We start from the raw sequence: 22,419 nt of genomic DNA, 5'->3' as shown, positions 1-22,419 counted from the left end.
CCTGCCTTACGTTTCATATTTTCATCTTCAGTGGCGCGTGGTGTATTGGAAAACATTTTCTTGTAATACATTGATAACAAACACATAGAGAAGACAATGCAGCATACAGATCTTAGTGTACTAGGCAAAGGATACATGGCAAACGGCATTCGTGCATTGTGTATGTTTTCCTGTCATTGACAGAATGGTCCCAAAAAGATTGTTTTATCCAATAAGCATAGATATTCTACATGACAAAAGGAAACTGGGAGGAAAAATGATCAGACACTGAGGTTATGGTTTATCTCCGCTATTAACTAACTTAGGCTTGGTTCACACTCAGTATTTAGTCAGTTTTTTTATCCACTGTTTAGCATTGTGTAATAGGGCCCTTAGTTATTTTCTGCTCACTTCTGTATGGCTCCTTTATATAACATCTTTGGGATATTGAGGACTATAATGTGAACCTTAGTAAGAAGCCATCGCTTGTCAGAGGGAACCACTGCAGTTATATGTAAACTTGTATTGTTCAAACCAAGCATCTGTATAGCATGTTGGCATTACCCTAGTGTTTCCATGGTTCGGCCTCTGTTAATATTTCCTGCCTCTCTTTTTCAGTTCTCAGGGTAGGACTTGCATTAAGTCCTGTATACCGATTTTCGTTGTCTGATGGCACAGTTGTTGCTGCCCAAACACGGAGCAAGCTCATCCGCTCTCAGAATGCAAATGAACCTCAGCTTGTAATATCCATACACGTGCTTCAGAGGTAAGGACCTGCCTGCCGGTGCAAATGACTTGTGATATTTGACCATCTTGTGTTTGGAAACACTTGTGTGCTGTCGAGATCTACAATAAGTGGTGAAGTATGCAAAATAAGCAAGGTATCCCTGCCCGGCGAAATACTAGATGACCATTATCATGACTGATGGCGTGATTGTCATGCGTTACAGGTGCACGAAGGATCGAGGGTAGGGTTACAGAGACCATGGTACCAAGCGTATGTATTTGTATAAGCTTTTAGGATTTGAGAGCCTGTCTGTGGAGATTTACTATGCAGAAGTCTTAAGTTACAGCATTTGCAAAACAGGTGCTAAGTTGTAGCTGAGAATCTATAGTTAGCCGGCCTCAGATTGTTGTGACTACCATTAGACTTTTGTAGTGGTCTCATTGTTCTATGTAATGACTTGTTTTACAGAGACGGAACGGCAGTTTACAAGCTTGTCTGACAGTCTCCCAAACTTTCTCTGCATTTTTATTTTTCCTGTGCGTAAAACATTAAGGCTTTACAGAACTGCATATAGTCTATAGGGGACCCTGCAGCAATTTGCTACATCTTAAAGGGGTTTTATGTAAACAATATTTACATTACTGTATAGATGATGGTTCAGCAACTTTCTAATACACTTGAGGGAGGGGGGGGGGTAATTTATCCAGACTTCCACAGTTTCTGTGCCAGTGAGTTCATGGAACTCGCTGGACATCGTATTTAGACAGTGCTCTCGGCTCCAGAGCACTCTGGAGTCTGATGCATCAAAGCAAACCAGCTTGTGAGTTCGTGCTCATTTTTTATTTTCAAAGGGCAGGAGTAGAAATGTATAGATTATTTGCTTTATTCACTGACAGCAAACATGTTTTGAAATAGGAAAGTTATAAAGCCTTTAGTCTTTAGTTACGTAAACCAGGACACCCCTCTATCGGATTTCACTGTATGAGTGTATATAGTGCTGTGTGCAGTATAAATGCAGGAAGTAGTGCTAAGCATTGTCAGTATAAATTGTATTGAATTGTATTGCTTTTCTTAGATTTTTTTTTTTTTTTATCGTACAGAGAACAGAATATATGTGGAATGAATCAGGACATGACTGGACAAAACAACAGCCCGGCCCATCAAACAGTGTGCAGCGGGAACCCTGGTCAGGACATGACCGTCAGTAGCAATATGAATTATGCCATAAATGGCCCAAAGGAACAAATGGGCTTGTCAGCTGGCAGATATGTTGGCTCGGGAGGGATGAACCATGTCTCCAGCATGCAAGCTACCACTCCTCAGGGTAATAACTATGCACTCAAAATGAATAGCCCTTCACAGGGAAGTCCTGGCATGGGCCAGGGTCAGCCTAACTCTATGCTTTCCCCAAGACATCGTGTAAGCCCAGGAGTGGCGGGAAGTCCTCGTATTGCACCCAGTCAGTTTTCCCCTGCAGGAAGTTTGCATTCTCCAGTTTGTAGTAGCACAGGAAATAGCCATAGTTTTGCCAATAGCTCTCTGAATGCACTTCAGGCTCTCAGCGAGGGCCATGGTGTTCCTCTTGCGCCACCCATGGCATCACCTGACCTGAAAAGTGGGAATGTACAAAATTCGCCAGGTAGCATGAACCCACCCCAGCTGAGGAAAATGGACGCTAAAGAATCTTTTGGGCTTTATGGGGAGCAACCTGAGGGTGGAACTGGGCAAGCAGAGACTAACTGCCGCTCATCGGACCAGAAGGATTGTAATGAAAGCATGGCGCCTGGCGGGGATAAAATGGATGGTCAAAACAGGTTGATGGACAGCAAGAGCCAGACAAAACTATTGCAGTTACTTACCACCAAATCTGATCAGATGGAGCCCTCACCACTCAACCCTATGGGAGATACAAACAACAAAGACTCCTTGGGGCATTTTGCAGCCAATAGTATGTCTGCCTCAGCACATGGAACCTCACTGAAAGAGAAGCATAAAATTTTGCACAGACTTCTACAGGACAGCAGCTCACCTGTTGACCTGGCCAAGCTTACAGCAGAGGCCACTGGGAAAGAACTGAATCAGGAGTCCAATAGCACAGGCCCTGGCTCTGACGTTACTATAAAGCAGGAACCAGTGAGCCCCAAAAAGAAAGAAAATGCACTACTACGTTACTTGTTAGATAAGGATGATAGTAAGGATAACTTAGGTGATATCACACCTAAGCTGGAGCGTTTGGATAACAAGATGGATCCTTCAAATTGCACCAAGTCGACATCCATAAAGATAGAGAAAGAGGAGCCTGGATATCCATCTGATCAGGTAAGAACACATGTGTTCCTTCAGCTTGTATACTTGGTGGTTTGCTTAGGCTGGGTTATTCAACACAGCCTTAAAGGTTTTTCTCAGGGGGGCCACAAGTATGCCCATCTACGTTACTGGTAACGATTGAACCTCAAAGTGTGAAGCTTTTCATTACCGGTGACTGCATCCATGTTTTCCAGGACTCCCAACTTCTTTAGCAATTGGTAATCAAATGACGCACACTCAGGTTCGCTCATCTGTACTGGTGAACCAGCGTATGCAATAACTAGGTGACCAAATAGTCTGTGGCCTCAGGTTCTGCATTAGGTGGACTTATAATATTCTTCACAAAGCCAGAGGCCACATATTAACTTGTTGTGTACTTTAAAGGGAACTTGTCATCACTTTCATGTTGCCTGGACTGCAAGACATTGGGGTAGTACCGGCCTTTTCTCCCTCCACCAGCCGTGATTTATACCTGTTTGAGTATAGGGAGAATTCAATGAATTGAGACCTGAATGGCCGACACAAGCCAGTGGAGACCTCCCTGATAACTGTTTAGGCAACAAGAAAGTGATAACCCCTTTAAGCAGTGCTCTTATTTGTTGAAATGATGGCATATCACTAGGATAAACGATCACTTTTATAATCAGTGGAGGTCTGACCTCTGGGCCCCCCACTGGTTGTGAGGATATAGGGGACACAGGATTAATATAGTGCGGCATTCTCTTTCATTTTTGGGGGGCCATGACCAGCTGCCCTGCAGGGAACTACGCAGCAACTCTCATCTAGTGAGTGAGGTTGTCTTCATTCTCCCAATTGGTGGAGGTCCTAGAGGTCACACCCTCACCAATCATGAAGTAATGGCATATCCTAGCTATATATCAGCACTTTGAGATGATGAAACCTCTTTTAAAGCAAGTCACCGCTCTCCAGTCGTGTCAGATGAATGAGCTGTGGCTGCAGATATGGTCTCTCTATGGAATGATAAGCTATTGCTCTAAACTGCCATTTAAAGGGGTATCCCATCTCAGCTTATGGGCCCACTGCACACTTCTGAGTTCAGCAGTCTGAAACCTTTAATGCCCCCATAGAAAATAAAAGGTGGATAGGCAGTCGGACCCCTAGTGATCAGCTTGGTATCCCCTCTTCTATTGATAGGGATTAACAAGCTGAGATGGAAGTACCCCTTTAAAACCTATTTTCACAGCCAGAAAACCCCCTGATGAATGACACACATTTATTCCATATAAAATGGCATGATTCTTTGTAACCTTTTGAGGTTGTGTACAACCTCACAGTTTGGTTCATTTGTGGTCATGAGTCAAAGTGAAAAAAAAAATCTCACCATGGAACAAGCAAAGTAAAAACTGCTTTTAATCATCTCGCCATCGTATCAGTCTTACATTCATCGCCATGAAGGTAAGAAGTGTTACAGTAATATACTGCAAGAGGTGGAATCTGCCTGGAAGACTTTGCTGAGATGTCCTGTGACCCCTGGACTCTAGGAAATTGCCATATCCTCCAGAACTGTGACTCTCATTGACTTGTAGCCGCTTCTGTAAAATTCCCATCAGGGTTGTGGTATACTTGGTGGGAAGGATTGGATTGCAGTGTGCTCTGTTCTTGCTGAATCCCTGAATACCAGATGGTCTTGGTACGACGCCTTGGCTTTATTTGGAGTGTAATATCTATTTGTTTTCAGTGGGTGTCACATATTTATGTGTACCTTTTGTGGTGACATTTTATCCTGTTGTCATTACTCATCTTGCACAGTATCACTCTGAGACTAGCAGGAACTATTCCTCCACCCGCTGTGTATGTGTATTCTCGCTTCAGTAAGAGATAACTTATCACATAACCTTTCCTACGCTTTCCCTTCGTCATTCATAACGCAGGCTCTCTGTGCCCTGAAACTAATACATTGCAGCCTGCACTTTAAGGGAACTTATCACGTTAAAGATGCGTGTTATAGAGCAGGGGGAGCAGAGCAGATGGATATATAGTTTAGTGGGGAAAAGTTCCAGGATAACTTGTCATTTGTCTATGTAAATCTCTGCTCATTCTAGTCATGTGGGTGGTGCTAATCAGTGGTTGGCAGATTCCTGTGTGTGTGTGTGTGTGTGTGTGCACTTAGAGCGCTGTCAATCACTGATGAGCACCACCCACTTGTCTACCTAACCCAGAATAAACAGTAATTTACATGAATGCAAACTTTCCCTACTTAGACTGGGTTCACATCAGCGTTTTTCTTATGTACTAACTGATCCGTCTATAATAAACGAACGTATAACCGCAAACTGATTGCAAAATAATCAGTTTTTTTGATGTCCATGTGCAAATTGGCTAAAAAAAAAAAAAAATGACTTCGGTACGTTAGCCTGCTTCAGTTTGCATCCATTTGCATATCAGTTTATATTTCTTTCGGGTTTCTCGCTTCTTTTGCGCATGCTCAGTGAAAAAAAAAAAAATGATGATGACGGATAGGCTGGGTTCACATTATGTTTTTTTGCAGTCTGTTAAACGTATCCGTTTTATGGGGGGGGGAACAAAATAGATTGAAATGGATCCGTTTAAAAACAGCAAAAACACAGTGTGAACCCAGCCTAACTTGACGTGAAAGGAAATACCTTCCGTTGAGATTCTTCATCATTGACTATAATGTGTGAAAAGATAAAATAAAAAAACTGACAAAAATAAAATGGTGCATTAATAAATTTTATATTTCTCCAAAAAAGTAACACTGATGGATTTGATGAAAACTGAGCACAACTCAAGGCCCTATGACAAGGAGCGATAATCTGCCGAATTAGCCCGATTTAGCCGATTATCTCTCCATGTAATAGTGACAACGATCATCAGCTGATCATTTCTTTAGGCCCAGAGCTGAAATAATGAGTCGCCAACCGCGCATCATTACGTGTAATAGTGATGCCTGGCTGACAAACCTTTTACATTACCTGTCCATGCTCCCGGTCTTCTCCTTCGCTTTGCTTCCCAGCTCAGCTCAGATAGGCCATTCTGAAGCTGCAGCCGCAGAAGCAGAACGCAGGAGAAGACCGGGAGCATGCTGGACAGGTAATGTAAACTGTTTGGAAAACTGTAAGGCTGCCCGGACATCGCTAATGATGTCTGTGCAGCCCCTGCTAAACGATTATCAGGCTGTGTAATAGGCCTGGTAAATGAGTGCCGATCTAGCAGCGTTCGTTTACAAAATTGATCGGGCCATTGATGTCCCATGTAATAGGACCCCAAGACACATGGAGCACAGTAAAAAAAATATCAAAATGAATTGGAAGATTGACAGATCTGCTTGGTTTCTTTTCTATGTCATCAAAATGGAAAGTAGAAACAGAATTGTGCCAGAGGGTGAAACACAGGTGTAAACTTACCCTAAACTATATATCAGTCTGCTCACCATCTCCTGCTCTATAACATGCTGCCTGCAGATTTGAATGCATTTTCACGCTGGCAGGTTCCCTTTGTACACACTCCATTTTGCTTCTAGGCTATATGCTGTCCTATTACATGTATAATGTCTGCTGTAGACAACAGATCTGCTGATGTAAATTGCCCCTAATCTCTGTGCATTATTGCAGGCCATCTCTGCTGCCTGTGTAGTGTTAATGTGGGCCGGCCTGTACTGCAGCAATAATAGGATGTGTAAGGAGTCATTCATGGGCGTACACACCTTTCATCATCACTTACAGTCTAAATATAGGATTAATCTACATAAAAGTGCAGAAACTTTATAGCCTGGCTTATGTTCTTTTTCGTATTTATAGCTCTGCAGAGCTCGCATTCCCTGCTGGTTCAGTATCTGCACAGAACCTGTTCTGGGGATTGGGGCCCTTATATGAAACAATGTACAATAACCTCTACATGTTAGAAATCGTGTCTGTATATTCTCTCTATGAGGGCACAGAGACACACAGCGGCGGGTGTAATATTGCTAAAAACCATTGTGCATAGGAGGGTGTTGGTGACATGATTTTGTAGGTCAGCAGAAGTTGACCACATACAGCCACTCGCTACATGGGGACTTGCCCTGACGATATAGACTGTCCAGAGGCAAACATCATATCCTATAAATGTGTTACCAGTCTTGGGGTCCATGCAATGTTAGAACCTTTGGTACAGGTCACATGTTCTGGCATGGTCTAGAACACGGATGGTTCCCCATCCCTGGTCTAAGAGGATAATTCTGTTTCCATGTTTTCGATTGGGACTCTCTTTAGAAAAGGTGCAGATTCTCTACCACCTATACACTATATAATGAATAGAAGTGATACCAACATTTGGGAATACTTTGTTTGCTTGTAACTGTTCATAAAGAAATACAAAAAGCACAACTATTAAATGGCTGAAATCTCCTTAATCCAACAAGACACAACAGCAAGGCCCGAGACATAACAGCAGTACAATCAGATTCAGGCCGTTTCTTAGCATCAGCGTCTCCGAGCAGGAGTGTCCTTCCTCAAGGTTAATCCCGGCTACTGACTTCTTTACATGCTCTATAGTTACTTTGCTGGTCTGGGATACAATAGGATTTTTTTTATACTATTAAAAAAAAAAAACAGTTCTGGGGGATTCTCAGAATTGTTGCTGTTATTTTTTTATTATTTTTTTCAGATGGGCAAAAATTTAAAAAAATAGTGCACTAAATAAAATCCAGCATATTCACTTGCCTGATCCCCTGGTACAGCTGTTCTGTCTTTTTACAGTGCCTGCTGCTGTCCTCTCTCCCCCCCCCCCCCCCCCCCTTCTGATGTTTCATGCGATCATAGACAGTGAAATACTGGGCATACATCATTGGAAGGACGATGAAGAGGGAAGCTGCACAGACAGAAAAGAAGAAGGGGGGGATCAGGAAAGGTGAGTATGCAGCTTATTTTCAGTGCACGGGAAGATGTGTGACTGTTGTTTTGCTCAGGCAACTGGCAAAATAACAACTATGCACTGTATTAGTGCCCTATTACACGGAACGATAATTTGCTGAATCAGCCCTATCCGGCCGATTATCGCTCCGTGTAATAAACACAACGATCAGCCGATGACAACAATCATCTGCTGATCGTTGATATAGGTTTGCACCTATAATTGTCAGGCGCCGACTGCGCATCGCTACGTGTAATAACGATGCGTGGCTGACTATTTCCAAACTTTATACATTATATATCCATGCTGCAGGGCTCCTCTTGCACTCTGTTTCTCCCTGGGTCCCGCACGCTCCAGCTTCAGAGCGGCCAGTTGCAGCGCTTTGGACCTGGTGAGAGGCAGACCACAAGAGGAGCCCTGCAGCATGGATAGGTAATGTATAGAGTTTATGCAAGGGGTGCAAGGACATCGTTAACGATGTCCATGCAGCCCTTGTTTAAGGGCCCTATTCCACCGGACGATTATCGTTTGCATAATCATTAACGGTCTCAAACGCGCGCTATTGCGAAAGACCTGAAAACGTTTACTCATTTCCATGGAACGATAATCGTTACTTATGATCGTAATTGCGATCGTTTTTTCTTCGCTATTTATTCGCTATTGCGTTTGTATCTATTGCAAACGACCGCACGATGTCTTATTCAATGCAAACGATTTGCGAAGGTTTTGCCAACGAGCAACGATAAAAATAGGTCCAGGTCTTATAAAGCGATCAACGATTTCTCGTTCGGTCGTTAATCGTTAACTGCATTTCAACCGAACGATTATCGTTTAGATTCGAACGATTTAACGATAATCTGAACTATAATCGTCCGGTGGAATAGGGCCCTAACCATTATCGGGCCGTGTAATAGGCCCAGTAAACAGTTATCGGGCCCCCCATCGGTTCGTGTAATAACACCCTTAGTCCTTCGTGAACATACTTTTTAGTGCCCTGTGACTCAGGGATCAGCTGAACAGACCAGTATCCTCCATCAGGTGATTATTTTGCTAAGAAATGGTCACTTGTGGCAGCATATTTTCCAGTTGAAGCCAATGAATAAATAAATATTTATATGGGGCTAACATATTCTGCAGCGGTATACACTACAATCAGTCGATTAAAGCAAAATAAATGATCCAGTGATGGTTCCTGAAGCCCTTACAGCACAGTATAGGGGAGTCTTAGATGGACATCTATCTATCTATCTATCTATCTATCTATCTATCTATCTTTCTATCTGTCTATCTCTCTATCTCTCTATCTGGCTTTAAAAGTGAGTGTCACTCTACTTGTTGACCCCACACTTCAGTAATAGGTCCTTGCTATTGTCACATTTTTGTTACGGTGACCTATTTATTTATCCCGCCGGTCATGCAGAGCTGACTTTTGTCATGCTGGTATATGTAGTTCTACTAGTTTCCTACAAGCTTCACAATTCTTCACGCACGCCCTTCAGGTCTGGAGTTTTGAAGAAACTGACTCCAGGTTGATGTTTCCCGTGGATTGTTCTCTGAGATGGTGAATCTATCACCTGCATACAAATCGTTCAGCTTTTCATGCAAAACAAGAGGCCGCACAGCATTTTTCTGTTCTTCTTCTTCCTGGATGGCTGACATTTCTGTAATGAGACTAAATGCCTCTTCTGCTTCCCCTCTCATTACAGTATGAACACGTCCCAGTAATTGTTGGCTGGAACGCAGACCATCTCAGATACTAGATTTATATGAAGTCCAGCTAAGTGATTTGGCCACACACACACACACACACACACACACATACTCACGAAGTGTGATCAGAACAGCAATGCCTTCTCATGTATGCAAAGCATAACAGACTTCATCCCTTTCAATCACATCTGGTGACTGGTGCGTATATGTCATCACGGGCCACAGACGACTAAGAGGAAAGCGTTAGTCACCTTGCACCTATTGGTCACCCAGCGAGACCCCCTGCAAGCTTTCCAGGCAGAAATCTGGTTCCAGCTCCTCTTGGTCTCTGGGGGGATTCATCGCTTGCTTTTCTCCATTGCAGATGAGCAATGAAGCGGCACAAGCCTTGCCCCTCTTAGCTGCGCGCATTGTCTCACATGTGCTAGCACTGGAGGGAGGGGAAGGGGAGACAGAAATAGATGACTTTTGGGATACACGTAGAAGACTCTTCTTCCTTTTTGGATTGCAGTGTAGAAGGGAGGATGATTTAGGTAAAGACAGTGAAGGTGGCACATCTAGCAGAATAAAAAATAAAGCGCTGCTGATGTTTTTACACTAGACCATTTCTAGACCTCTGATCCCCAACCTGAGGCCTACCAGATCTTGCAAAACTACAACTCCCAGCATGGCCTGACAGCCTGCGGCCACAGGTTGGGGATCACTACTATGAACCAAGGAGGTAAGGGAAAGGCACAATGAATTTAACACTTGCTGTATACCCCAATTTTTTGCACAATTTGTTACGGCATTCTGGTGCATAATTCTTAAGTCGTCTCTTTATAGTTTCAATCAGATTTGGATAGGGTAGACTTTAGGGTGTGTCCTTGGAAGGGATTTGCCGATGTTTGGTACATGCTGAATTTTCGGTTAGGGCTAGATCGCAGCAGTAAATGTATGTGCAACTTTCGGACGTGCATTTTTTTTACGTTTTGTGAATTAGATATTAAGGCCACGTTCAGACGCTGTTAAAACATTATCTTCTATGGATTGATAGCTGCTGTTTTATCACATTTTCAATAAATGGCAGCTGGTATTGCAATCTGCAACAACGGACGTTATTTATTGAAAAAATACAGCGTGTGAACATGGCCTAAAAAAAATAAATATATATATATATATATATATATATATATATATATATATATATATAATATAATTTACAAAGAAGTCACAGCCAAGTCACATTCTATACAGAGAAGCCACATTCAGGTAACAGTCTATACAGAGTTACAGGCAGGGCACATTCTATACAGATAAGTTACAAGGAGGTCACAGTCTATACAGAGAAGCCACAGGAAGGGCACAGTCTATACAGAGAAACAGATTGCTGATCTCAGGAAGACCAGTCAGGCTCCACAAGCTTTTTTTTTTTTAGCATATTCACAGTCTATACAGAGGAGCCACAGGCAGGTCACAGTCTATACAGAGGAGTCACAGGCAGGTCAAAGTATAATGGAGAGAAAGTATAGGTAACTCACCCTTGCTTTTGTTCCGTTGCATGGATCCACCCTCGACTGGTGCGTAATAGTCCAATATGAAGTACAGATGATCCAGCAATTCGGTAAAAAAACTAACTTTATTTTAGATCCAAATTAAAATACAGCCATATACACCACAGAGGTTCGCGCAATGCGTTTCGAACGCATGTGCGTTCTTGATCACGGACATCACTCCCACCAGATATTTATATACACCTGTGCTAATTTACAAATTGCAGGTTGCAGCCTATATAGAGAGGTCACAATCTATACAGAGAAGTCACTAACAGCTCACAATCTGTACAGAGAAGTCACTAACAGCTCACAGTCTATACAGAGAAGTCACTAACAGCTCACAATCTGTACAGAGAAGTCACTACCAGCTCACAATCTATACAGAGAAGACACTACCAGCTCACCGTCTATACAGAGAAGTCACTAACAGCTCACAATCTATACAGAGAAGTCACTACCAGCTCACAATCTATACAGAGAAGTCACTAACAGCTCACAATCTATACAGAGAAGTCACTACCAGCTCACAATCTATACAGAGAAGTCACTACCAGCTCACAATCTATACAGAGAAGTCACTAACAGCTCACAATCTATACAGAGAAGTCACTACCAGCTCACAATCTATACAGAGAAGACACTACCAGCTCACCGTCTATACAGAGAAGTCAATAACCGGTCACCGTCTATACAGAGAAGTCACTACCAGCTCACAATCTATACAAAGAAGACCCTACCAGCTCACCGTCTATACAGAGAAGTCAATAGCAGGTCACAGTCGCATGCGACTTACTTTGGGGGCAATGGTGACAAAGTCCTGCAACCAGTCATGCTATGCTGCAATGCAACACCTTCACTTACATTTATGTGTGACCCTGCAATTTTTGTGCCGTGTAGCTCAGCCTAAAATAAAGTATTAAAGGGTTTCCCGGAATTAGAAAAACATTGGTTGCTTTCTACTGTCCTCAGTTAGTGTGGTCTTGCATCTCGGTTTCATTGAGGTTAACGGAGCTGAGTTGTAATACTACATACAACTTGAGGACGTGTGGTGCTGTTTTTTGAAGAAAGCAACCATGGTTTTCTTATCCTGGATCACCCCTTTAAGGCGTTTTCACATGTTCAGGTTTTTAATTGCAGTACAGAGCCAGGAACAGATCATAAATGGAGGACATGTATACAGAAAAGACCGAGGCTTCTCTTTATACCCATTCCTACCTCTTTATTCTGTAATTACAATTAAAAACCTGGATATGTGAACACAGCCTTATGCTGCACCCAGTATTCTCTCGAGCTGCTGTGGGAGTCGCTATCAGCAAACCTTCCTTCATGGAGATCGCTATGTGTATTGGGTTATAAATATCCCTGCCAGGCTCTACCATCTAGGTATAGTATAACATACTGGGAGAGAGAGGATGGAATGCACACAAGTGTGGTTCTATATGGCGGTAATAAATCATTGTTTCCGTCTGGAAGTGACATGTCAGCCTGGAGGTCCTTCCTGGATCTGACCGACCTGTGATACTCTCGTTTCTCTGCCTTTGGGACAGATTTGCCAAGCTAACATATGTTGGGGAAGCAGAGAGCGCTCTCCTGAAGGCCGAGTGTAACATGGCAGCTTAGATTAATGAGAGCTGCATATATACTATATAGGATTATTAGGCCGGATAGACCTGCATGTTACTGTTCAACCTTTGGAGAAGTTCTACATTTGTTTTCCTTATGTTTGTGTGTTCGGGGGGGGGGGGGGGGGGGGGAGAAGGCCCAGAAGGCCCCTGAGCCAGGCCTGTTAGTCCACATACATTGTTATATGGATGATATATATCTGTATATGCAGGGTGACTAGTCAGATGTAAAGGACACTTCAGAATAGGGGTAGGAATCCTTGGTGTTCCAGCTGTGTCAAAACTACAACTCCCATCATGCCTGGACAGCCAAAGCTTTAGCTTTGGCTGTCCAGGCATGATAGGAGTTGTAGTTTTGACACAGCTGGAGAGCCAAGGTTCCCTACCCCTGCTATAGTGGATTGCCCAGCACTGCCGATGTCTATACCTAAATTACAGTCATGTCTCTGATAGGGGCTGGTTGGTGGTGACCCATGGCAGAGCTATACTTGGATACTGTATGTGGCAGTCACGTTTTGGCCCGGATGGTTGGGTGGCACTGGGCCGGGGGTTACTGGCCTGTCCGCCGTTGGCGTTTCTCCCCCGTACAATGCGAGCATTGTAGTTATTTTAAGATGTTTTGTATGATTAAGCTGTAATGATTATCTCTCCTTATGTGACAAAAATACTGTTTGGGTGATCCGGGGGTAGCAATGCCATCTGGACCGCTTGGCTGTTTCTCCGCTTTTCATCAAGTATTCTGGGACTAGCGCGTCTGTTGTTTAATTGAGAGCCATTACTTGGACTGGGCGGCCCAGATTACAGCTGCTTATGTTTTAGAAAGGCTTCTCGCTGTGTAGCAGGTTCACTGTTTGTACAAGGGCAGAGCCAAGAAAAGCTGACACGGAGGCAGATTGCCACTGTTAACACTTCCTGTGCTGAGCCCGAGCGCTGACATTCCTCTCCATTATCATGGTGGCGGCCTCCCTCCTTATTATACCATGTGCCGTTCATTCATTGCACCTCGTGGTCGCTTACCTGTCCTTAGGTGACCTACATATACTGCACATCCCAACATTGTCTCCACAGATGCTGAGTGTGTTCTCCCCAGGAGCTGACGTCAGTGCCCGTGATCACACTGCCATTTCCCTGGCACGTTACATGTAGGAGAGGCTTCTGCCATCTCCCTGCATTCATGGCAGAGACGTCACAGCCGGGAGGATGAGCAGCTCCTTTGCTCTATAAGTAATAAGTGATACTTCCAGGTCTCTGATGTATGTTCTGTGCCAGCGCTGATGTGTCTATGACACTGGCACAAGAAATGGGGGCACTGTGGGGGGGAAACAGCAGAAAATGTTCTCTTCTCCCTCCCGGCACCACCACCACCTCCAGCACACTTATATCCTGCACACTTATATCCCGCACATGCACGTCTTGTACATTCTTGGTAAATTGCAGACAATTGGATCTTCAGATTAGATATAATATATAAATTGCCTTCCACAGTCATGTGATGGACGTTCATTCATCCTCATTTACTCATATATTTCTACAGTAGTCACCCCAATTCATCAGATTGGTTAACCCCTTGATGATCATGCCTGAAGAGTGCTCTACTTTTTATCTGCATTTCAGTAGCACAACCTGTAATTTTTTTTTTTTTTTAATAAATTTGTTTTCTAAAAGGATTTTTTATGGGGCACATTGTTTTTTGTTTTTTTTATCTGGCCCAGTTTGGGAGTAAATATAAATAATTGTGATAGCTATACATTTTGGGGCAACTGTTTGACAATGTCAGTGTGACATGTCAAAAGTTTTTTTTTTTTTTTTTTTTTTTCTATAACAGTTAGAAGCTTTTTTTTTTAGGTCCCCAGGGCTGAATGCACATGGTTTCCCCAGGTTACTGACCCGGATAAGGTGGGACTTCCCTTTGATAATTCAGTGTTCATTGAATGCAGTGGTCAAGGGGTTAAATGTCAGTGAATCCTGCAATCCTGGATGTAGTCAGGAGGCTGCTGTAAGAACATAAGCTGTTAGTATGAGTTCTAGCTCTTATACAGGAGCCCACTGGCAGCCCCCCACCACCAGAGGATGTCACTGCAGACTGGGGACCCACACTGGTCACCCTGAAAACAAAGGGCTATTCCCGTCCTATATATAGATGACAGATAGATGCAGGTCCTAGAATGGAGGCATTGTGAGACATCTAGAACCAGGACCACCAACCCCATCTGGGTTTTGTGGCAGTAGGAGGTGGCTGGAATTCTGGAATTCCCATGGAAGTAAACGGGTAAAGCAACCTGCTGGTTATTCTGTCAGAAAATCTTAGAACTGTGTATAAATCTTCCCTTTAAGGATTGGTAACATTCAGCACAACACTGTTTAGTATAAGCTGAGTGTGAGTCAAGTGCTTGATGAGTGACCTGTATACACTGACATACGGTTTCCCTACTGTATAGGAAAGGACAGCGGTCTGAGCCTTCCTATATGTTAGTAACCACAACCAGACCCTGCAGTATTCATTCTGTTACAACTGCTGAGTTATCTTGTGGTTTTATGTAATCCCACAGTCCGTTGCAGTTCTGTATTATTGGATGTCGGATAAAAGAAATGTTGGTTGTACTATCACTGTGCGTTACATCTCATGATGATAGCTAATAGTCACTTGTTGCTTCTTTTTGTTCTTTTAAAGCATTTACCGACCAGCTCTGATTTGGATAACCTGGATGAGATCCTGGACGACTTACAGAACAGCCAGTTAAACCAGCTTTACTCCGACACTCGGCCTGATGCTAACTCCGTGGACAAACAAGCTATCATCAATGACCTGATGCAGATTGCTGGTGATAACAGCTCGGCCCTACCTCACCGAGTGCAGAGGGAGAGAGCGCTCCGGATGCAGCAGAGCAGTAAGTCTCGGACCCTCACAGAGGATTTCCTGTCGCTGATTGTGTTTCTCTCTCTCTCTCTGTCGGAGGGCAACAACCACTTGTTTTCTTTGTGTTTTTCCTAAGAGAAATTGTTTGTAAACAAACAGCGCCCCCTGCTGCTTACTATGGGAAATACAAGCCGAAAGGTCATAATGTATAAGCATAACCTTGTGTTTTCTCTCTTATCTTGCTGGCGTCGGCCTCCTACTCTTCTGCTATATATAATATAGCTGATAAGACACAATTGCTGAATAGACAACTGAATTAAATGGATCTCTCTGGTGACATCCTCTCTCATTATACAAAAGGATGCTCCGGCAGACTTCAAGTCAATTCCACAATTCAGTTTACCTATAACCTATGCATTTTTTTTTTTTTTCTGAGTTTATTAAAATTTTACAAAAGATACAAACGTTTTGCGCCTGCATAGGCATCTCAATGATACAAACATCAAAACAGAGTATGGCGGAATAAAATGGGTAGCTAACCTTCATCCCCCGTGCCGGGGCAGAGCCCGGCCGCCCCCCAGCTTAGAGACCCTTATGCTTACCCCGGTGGATGAAGTCCCGCTCCTGGAGCCGCTCCGGCTGCCGAGATATCGTGGTCGGAAGCCTGGCGCGTGCGCATCAGAGATGAGTCCGATGCCCATAGAAAATGACTTCTCCATTCATTCTCTATGGGCATCGGACTCATCTCTGATGTGCACGTGCCGGCTTCCGACCGCGATCTCTGCAGCGGGAGCGGCTCCAGGAGCGGGACTTCATGCAACGGGGTAAGTTCGGCTGGGGTTCGGCCGGGCACTGGGCCCAAATAATCAGGCCCAGCCAAAGAGGGGGGTTGGGGCCAATTAAGAAGGAAAAAAAAGGTAGGAGAACAAATTAAAGAATAGGAGAGAGGAGAAGAAAGAGAAAAAAAAGAGGGGGGGACACTTATGCAGTTTCTTATGAGTTGAAATGGTCATTGGCACCAACAGTGTGCCTACAGTGCCACCCAATGTACCTATATACTATACGGCATAACTACCATCTATAGTACTCCCAAATAATCGTACACTACAACTACAGTGCCCAGAAAATAGCGGCACATAACCAGTAGCTCACAATAACACCATATAGCTAGGACTGACACCACCCCCTTAAAAAAAAAAAAAAAAATCTCACAACCCGCATGGATAATAATCTTTTATAAATAACCTCATAAACACAATGCCAACAAATAAACTGCATAATACAGAGAGTCCTATAATACATTGTCTCTCCTATAACTTTGTAAGAACTCTATATAAATGGGTGCATAGTGCCCCTCATATACTGCCTCCTCCTAATGCTCCATAAGGTATAAACGGTCACTCATATATTATGCAGTGGGCTGCCCCCCAAGTAGTGTTTTTTATGTGATCGATTAATTCTAAAGAGAATCAATCTACAGTCATATCAGAAAATCACACTGTCACTGTGTGCTTGGCTCTTCTTAGTGGAGCCTTAATATGGAGGGATGGATGGAGCATTGCTCCTGCAGGGTGGTGGGTAGCAGGAAAGGGTTGGCAATAAAATGTATTTTGGTATCGTCTGGTCCTGCCCTAGGTACTGGACCTCCAGCGCCAAACACCACCCAGGTCATAGCAAGATTTCGTTACACATTGTATTAACCATTCCACCATGACTTTTTGTGAGCTCTATGTCTCTGATTGTTCAACAGTAATAACCCTGGCCCGTGTGGTTATGTCTTTGCAGTGTTCAATAATCCCCGTGCTCCACAGCTTCAGCTTGGAAGACTTTTACCAAACCAGAATGTACCATTGGACATTGGTTTACAAAACCAGACCACTGCTGGATCATTTCAGCCCATGAGGAATACCAGCCCCTTCTCTGCAATGCCACCATCTGGAATGATCAACAGTCAGGCGATGATGGGAGGACAAGGTGGGGTGCGCAGCAGTAGTCCCGGTAGGTGGCGTTTATGTGTTATATGCATTTTTTATTGTTTGGCATGGGATTAGTAGGAGGGCACTGTAGGCTCACTACACAACTATACGTGTATTGGCAATGGCTTCACCTATAGTGATACACAGCTGTTCTGCAGAGGGAATGCTACTTATTGTTTGGAGTGTAACCATAAAAATATATAGTAGTGAGGCTGATAAGAAAATGTTATATACCCTTATACCCTTATTATTTCATTAACTAAATCTGGGGGAAATTTCAGTTCAGTAAAGCTGCAAAGACAGGACTCAATTTAGACATGGGTTAAAAGTTATGAAATGCAGTGTAAGTTCTGTACACCAGGAGGGGCTATCCTGTCACTGTGCCAAGGCTATTTATGTTCTCCATGTCATTCCTTGTCATTGTAAAAAAAAATATATATATGACATGTCACACAGGTCAAAAATTTTGATCAGTCAGGGTCAGACTGCTACCGATCTCTAGAACGACCTGAGAAAAGGGCATTATGTTTACTTCTCAATGTCTTCCTGCTTGAGACAAGCTCTATAGACATATAATGGCTTATATGGAGATCTGTGAAGTGTATGACCATGCAGTTCTCCCGATCATTTTAGAGGTTGGTGGGGTCTGATCAGAACTCATCTGCAACACATCAAAACTTTTTTTCCCCTATTGACAGGGATATTAAATGGGTTGTCTGGGTAGCTGCCTGGCACTCACTCCTAGTAATGTCATGTCTCAGAAGTACGCCTTAACTAGTTGATGGTCACACACTTACAGTGCACTTCTTCCAACCATTTTAGTAAACTTATATCTTTAAGTCTTTAAAAAATTATTGAATTTTTTACAGGAATGATGGGAGGAAATGGCCCCAGGCCAACTTTACAGTCAAGTGAGTGGGCTTCCCAGACAGCGAATGCAGTGCGGGCAGCATGTCCCACTACTGGCAATACCATGAACAGGCCCATGCAGAGCATGATTCGCAGTCCAACCTCAAATATTCCAATGAGGCCCACAAACCAGACATGTCCTAGACCAATGATGCAGTCCCCTGTCATGAGTATGGGTAAGTCTGACCACAGTGTCTACTAAATTTGATTGATTAAGTAAAGTGTATTGTAGATACATGAATCTACAGGAAGATTCAGCAAGTTTATATCTATTGAACGGGACATGTGAGCCTTACTTTAAATTCATTCAACTCTGTTGCCTGATTTAGGGCTTAAATCTGGCATCTATAAAGAAGGTGTATTTATTAACTTACTTTAAAACTTTCTTTTAGCATATCTTGACCATACAAGTAAACCATTCAACTTTACTGTAGAACTAAAGTTTTTTTTCTTTCTTAAAGGAACTTCTGAACTAGACATGAACATGACTGGACCACCATACACCCAGCAGCAGGCGCCTCCTAACCAAACGGCTCCATGGCCCGATAGTATTTTGCCTATTGAACAAAATTACAGTAATCAGAACAGGTACATTTCTTAGTCACAGCTCTTCCAATGTCCAGTTTACTACATGGCTGATAGGTGAAAATAAAAGCATGTCATTATTTGGTACGTAATGGCCTCAATATTCTGATTTATAGGCAGCAGTTTAGCTCATCAGAAGAGTTACTATGTCAGCCGCCTTCATCTGAGTCTCCAAATGAAGAGGGGAACCTGCTTGATCAGCTTTATATGGCTTTACGAAATTTTGATGGTTTAGAGGAAATTGACAGAGCTCTTGGAATACCAGAACTAGTTAGTCAGGTATGTTCCTGTGCACAATATACTTTGCTGTTTTCTTCCCTTTGTTTGTTTTAAGTAGAGGGACATATATCTTGCAAATTGTGATAAAACCGCTCTTGAGACATTTTTGCTTCTTGCAGAGTCAGACTGTTGATCCAGAATCATTCGGCAGTCAAGATTCCAGCTTGATCATGGAGCAGAAGGCGCCCCTCTTTAACCATGCTTACTCTGCACAAGGGCAGATGGCACAGAATAGCTATGCTCAAATGCCGGATCCAAACTTTCACCCTATGGGGCAGCGACCAAACTATGGAATGCTGCGAATGCAAACCCGGCCTGGATTGAGGCCTGCTGGAATGGTACAAAACCCACCAAACCAGTTAAGGCTCCAGCTACAGCACCGCCTCCAACAGGCCCAGCAGGTATCCATTTATGACACTTGTGTATGAGTACTTGATGTCCTTTTTGTCGGTAAATGTAACAGTACATCTATATGAAAATGCATAGATAAAAGCTTCTGACATGTCATGCATGCATTCTGCTACGGGACCTGTCAAAAGTTTTTATATAGAGAACAGTAACGCTTTAAAAACACTTTGAATGACATCAGATTTCTTTGTTTAACAGAACCGGCAACCACTAATGAATCCTATGAATAATGTCTCCAACATGAACATGTCTATGAGGCCAGGAGTACCAGCACAGATGAGGGAGCAGGTAAAGCTTAGCACAGGGCACTAAAGAAAGTCATAGTTCTTGACTGTTGAAGAACTGGGTCATGTGTGGGTGAGTCACATGGAGTCCAAAGCTGGCCATATGAATTGGATACATGTCGGCCCCAAATCTGTGTGATTTCAGCAGGACCAGCCATTTATTTAATGTTTTTATGCAGCCTGACAGCTGCTTCCTCCCATTGACTATGCATGCTTGTCAGAGGCGAGAGTGCATGTGTATGGGAGGATATACTGTATGTAAAGGGGTGGTTTATATATAACTTGCACAAAAAATATATTATTTGGTCATGTGTTTGCAGGGGCCCATCAATGCACAAATGATGGCTCAGCGGCAAAGGGAGATTTTGAGTCAGCACCTACGGCAAAGACAACTTCAACAACAGCAGCAGCAAGTGCAACATAGGGCCATGATGATGAGAGGACAAGGACTGTCTATGCCACCAAACATGGTGACTTCTGCAGCCATGTCAGGATCTATAAGCAGCCCTCGGATACCACAAGCCAATGCACAGCAGTTTCCATTTCCACCGAACTACGGTACTGGAATTCCATCCCCACCACCTTTCACCAGTCCTTTCTCCCCAGTGCCCCCCAGCCCTGGGTCACAGTCGCTCTCTCACAGCTCTTTGCATGGCTCCCAGATGAATCTGGCTAACCAAGGGATCATGGGGAGTATGGGAGGACAGTATGGGCCTGTCTTGAATCCCCCAATTCAGCACAATGCCTTCCAGTTTGCCAGCTCAGGTACCACCTTCCACTTTTAAGTGCCGGTCTTGCTTAATCTCTTTAGTGTCGCTAGGCCTGCAACCTATTGCAAAGCAGTACATTGCAGTCCAGCCCCTTACTTATGATGGGGTCTCCAGTATCAGCAGTCTTCATAGGCTTGACGAGTTCTTGGAAGTGACTGGGTGGCAAACAAAGAACCAGTCTTTGCACAAGTCATGGCAAGTTGTTCACTCTTATAGGTGCTAGAATCTGATTATGAACATTGATGCCTCTGGATCCACGTAAATAAATCCATTCTCATATATATTGTCACTCTGCAACATAACCAGCTCTTATTTAGAGTGGGTAATGGATTCCCTTTCAGCATGTACAAGAGTGAAGATGGTCAAATAAATCTCCTTATTCTCTTGATCCCTGCAACTAAAGGATGGTTCCAAATATCCGAGATGTTGAAGTATTTAACTGCATGTGATTACTAACATGTCATTAACATCCATGGACCGATCTAATACATCTCCTAGATTTGTTTTAACCTGTGAATACTAGGCCAGTACACCGAATTTGCCAAGCCTATAAACATACAATAGCTTTGTCATTGCTGTGCTCGTATAAAGCTGCTTCTGCTGCTGTGTTTCTGGTGTTGACCTGTCTTGTGCTTAGATCATGTCTTCATGTTTTTACATGTTACCTCCATGTCTCTTGGCTTGGTGGCTTCTTGTGTGCTTCCCCTTCCACTGTTGATGTCTCATGTATTTATGGTGGCCCATTCTACCACCATGTCAAATTTCATTATTTTAGCATTAGATGACACATGAATATTGGCAGACTTAGCTGACTTTCTGCCAGCATTACACATAGTATTAGTTCTGGAGTAATACAGTTGAGAGGGCTACATGCATCCAAGGATGTATCTTTAGTGCTGCATCCAGGCTCTGGGGCCTGAGTAGGCCACAATACCACCTCTACTTTATCACTAGTGGCATATGGCATAGCATAGCTGGAAGGCCTCCATAGGATTTATTTAGGGTTCAAACACACACAGACATATATATTTAGCAGTATTGCAATACATTTTGAACCTTTAAAGCTGGGTTCACACTGCGTTTTTGCTGTCCGTATAATGTATACGTTTTATGAAATAAAAACTGATGTGTGCAATCCATATTATAGAATATAATAGAATAAAACGGATCGAAACGGATGCGTTTTCCCCTTTTTTTTAGCGTACACAAAAATGTGGTTGACAAATGTTTTTGTGTACGTTAAAAGTAACCATTTAAAAACGTATACATTAAACAGACTGCAAAGATGCAGTGTGAACCCAGCGTTAGTCTCACTAACTTTTTAGTGTTTATGAGCACTAGTAAAAGTGACTCAACCTTTTATTTTAGGCTAGGTTCACACTGTGTTTTTGCAATCCATTATAAAAATAAAAAAAGGATCAAAATGGATGTGCTTTTTTTTACGTACAGAAAAGTAGTGTACTTTTCTGTACATTAAAAAAAGCATGGTTTTCGATCATTTTTTTTTTTTATTTTGGAAAATGGATCCAAACAGATGACACACAATTGCATCCGTTTTTTCCATAAAGCGTATACGTTAAACGGATTGCAAAAACACAG

At 43.1% G+C, this 22,419-nt stretch overlaps 1 protein-coding gene across 8 annotated transcripts in view; it reads left to right on the top strand.

Moving 5' to 3' along the window:
- NCOA2 (nuclear receptor coactivator 2) overlaps positions 1–22,419 on the top strand; it is a 162,777-nt gene that overhangs the window by 130,473 nt on the left and 9,885 nt on the right. For 7 of the 8 annotated variants that reach the window (XM_069957498.1, XM_069957495.1, XM_069957496.1 and 4 more), the window contains 10 exons: positions 598–745; positions 1,807–3,025; positions 15,424–15,640; positions 17,395–17,607; positions 18,455–18,670; positions 18,956–19,082; positions 19,196–19,358; positions 19,478–19,759; positions 19,965–20,054; positions 20,371–20,815. In XM_069957498.1, coding sequence (XP_069813599.1) covers positions 598–745; positions 1,807–3,025; positions 15,424–15,640; positions 17,395–17,607; positions 18,455–18,670; positions 18,956–19,082; positions 19,196–19,358; positions 19,478–19,759; positions 19,965–20,054; positions 20,371–20,815 — 3,120 coding nt within the window. The remainder of the gene's footprint in view (positions 1–597; positions 746–1,806; positions 3,026–15,423; positions 15,641–17,394; positions 17,608–18,454; positions 18,671–18,955; positions 19,083–19,195; positions 19,359–19,477; positions 19,760–19,964; positions 20,055–20,370; positions 20,816–22,419) is intronic. The other variant, XM_069957502.1, reaches the window with a different exon arrangement.

The sequence above is a fragment of the Dendropsophus ebraccatus genome, chromosome 2 (assembly GCF_027789765.1).
Source record: "Dendropsophus ebraccatus isolate aDenEbr1 chromosome 2, aDenEbr1.pat, whole genome shotgun sequence".
Classification (NCBI taxonomy): domain Eukaryota; kingdom Metazoa; phylum Chordata; class Amphibia; order Anura; family Hylidae; genus Dendropsophus; species Dendropsophus ebraccatus.
The sequence above is the reverse complement of the archived record's forward strand: the minus strand, read 5'-3'. Positions and strand labels throughout refer to the sequence as shown.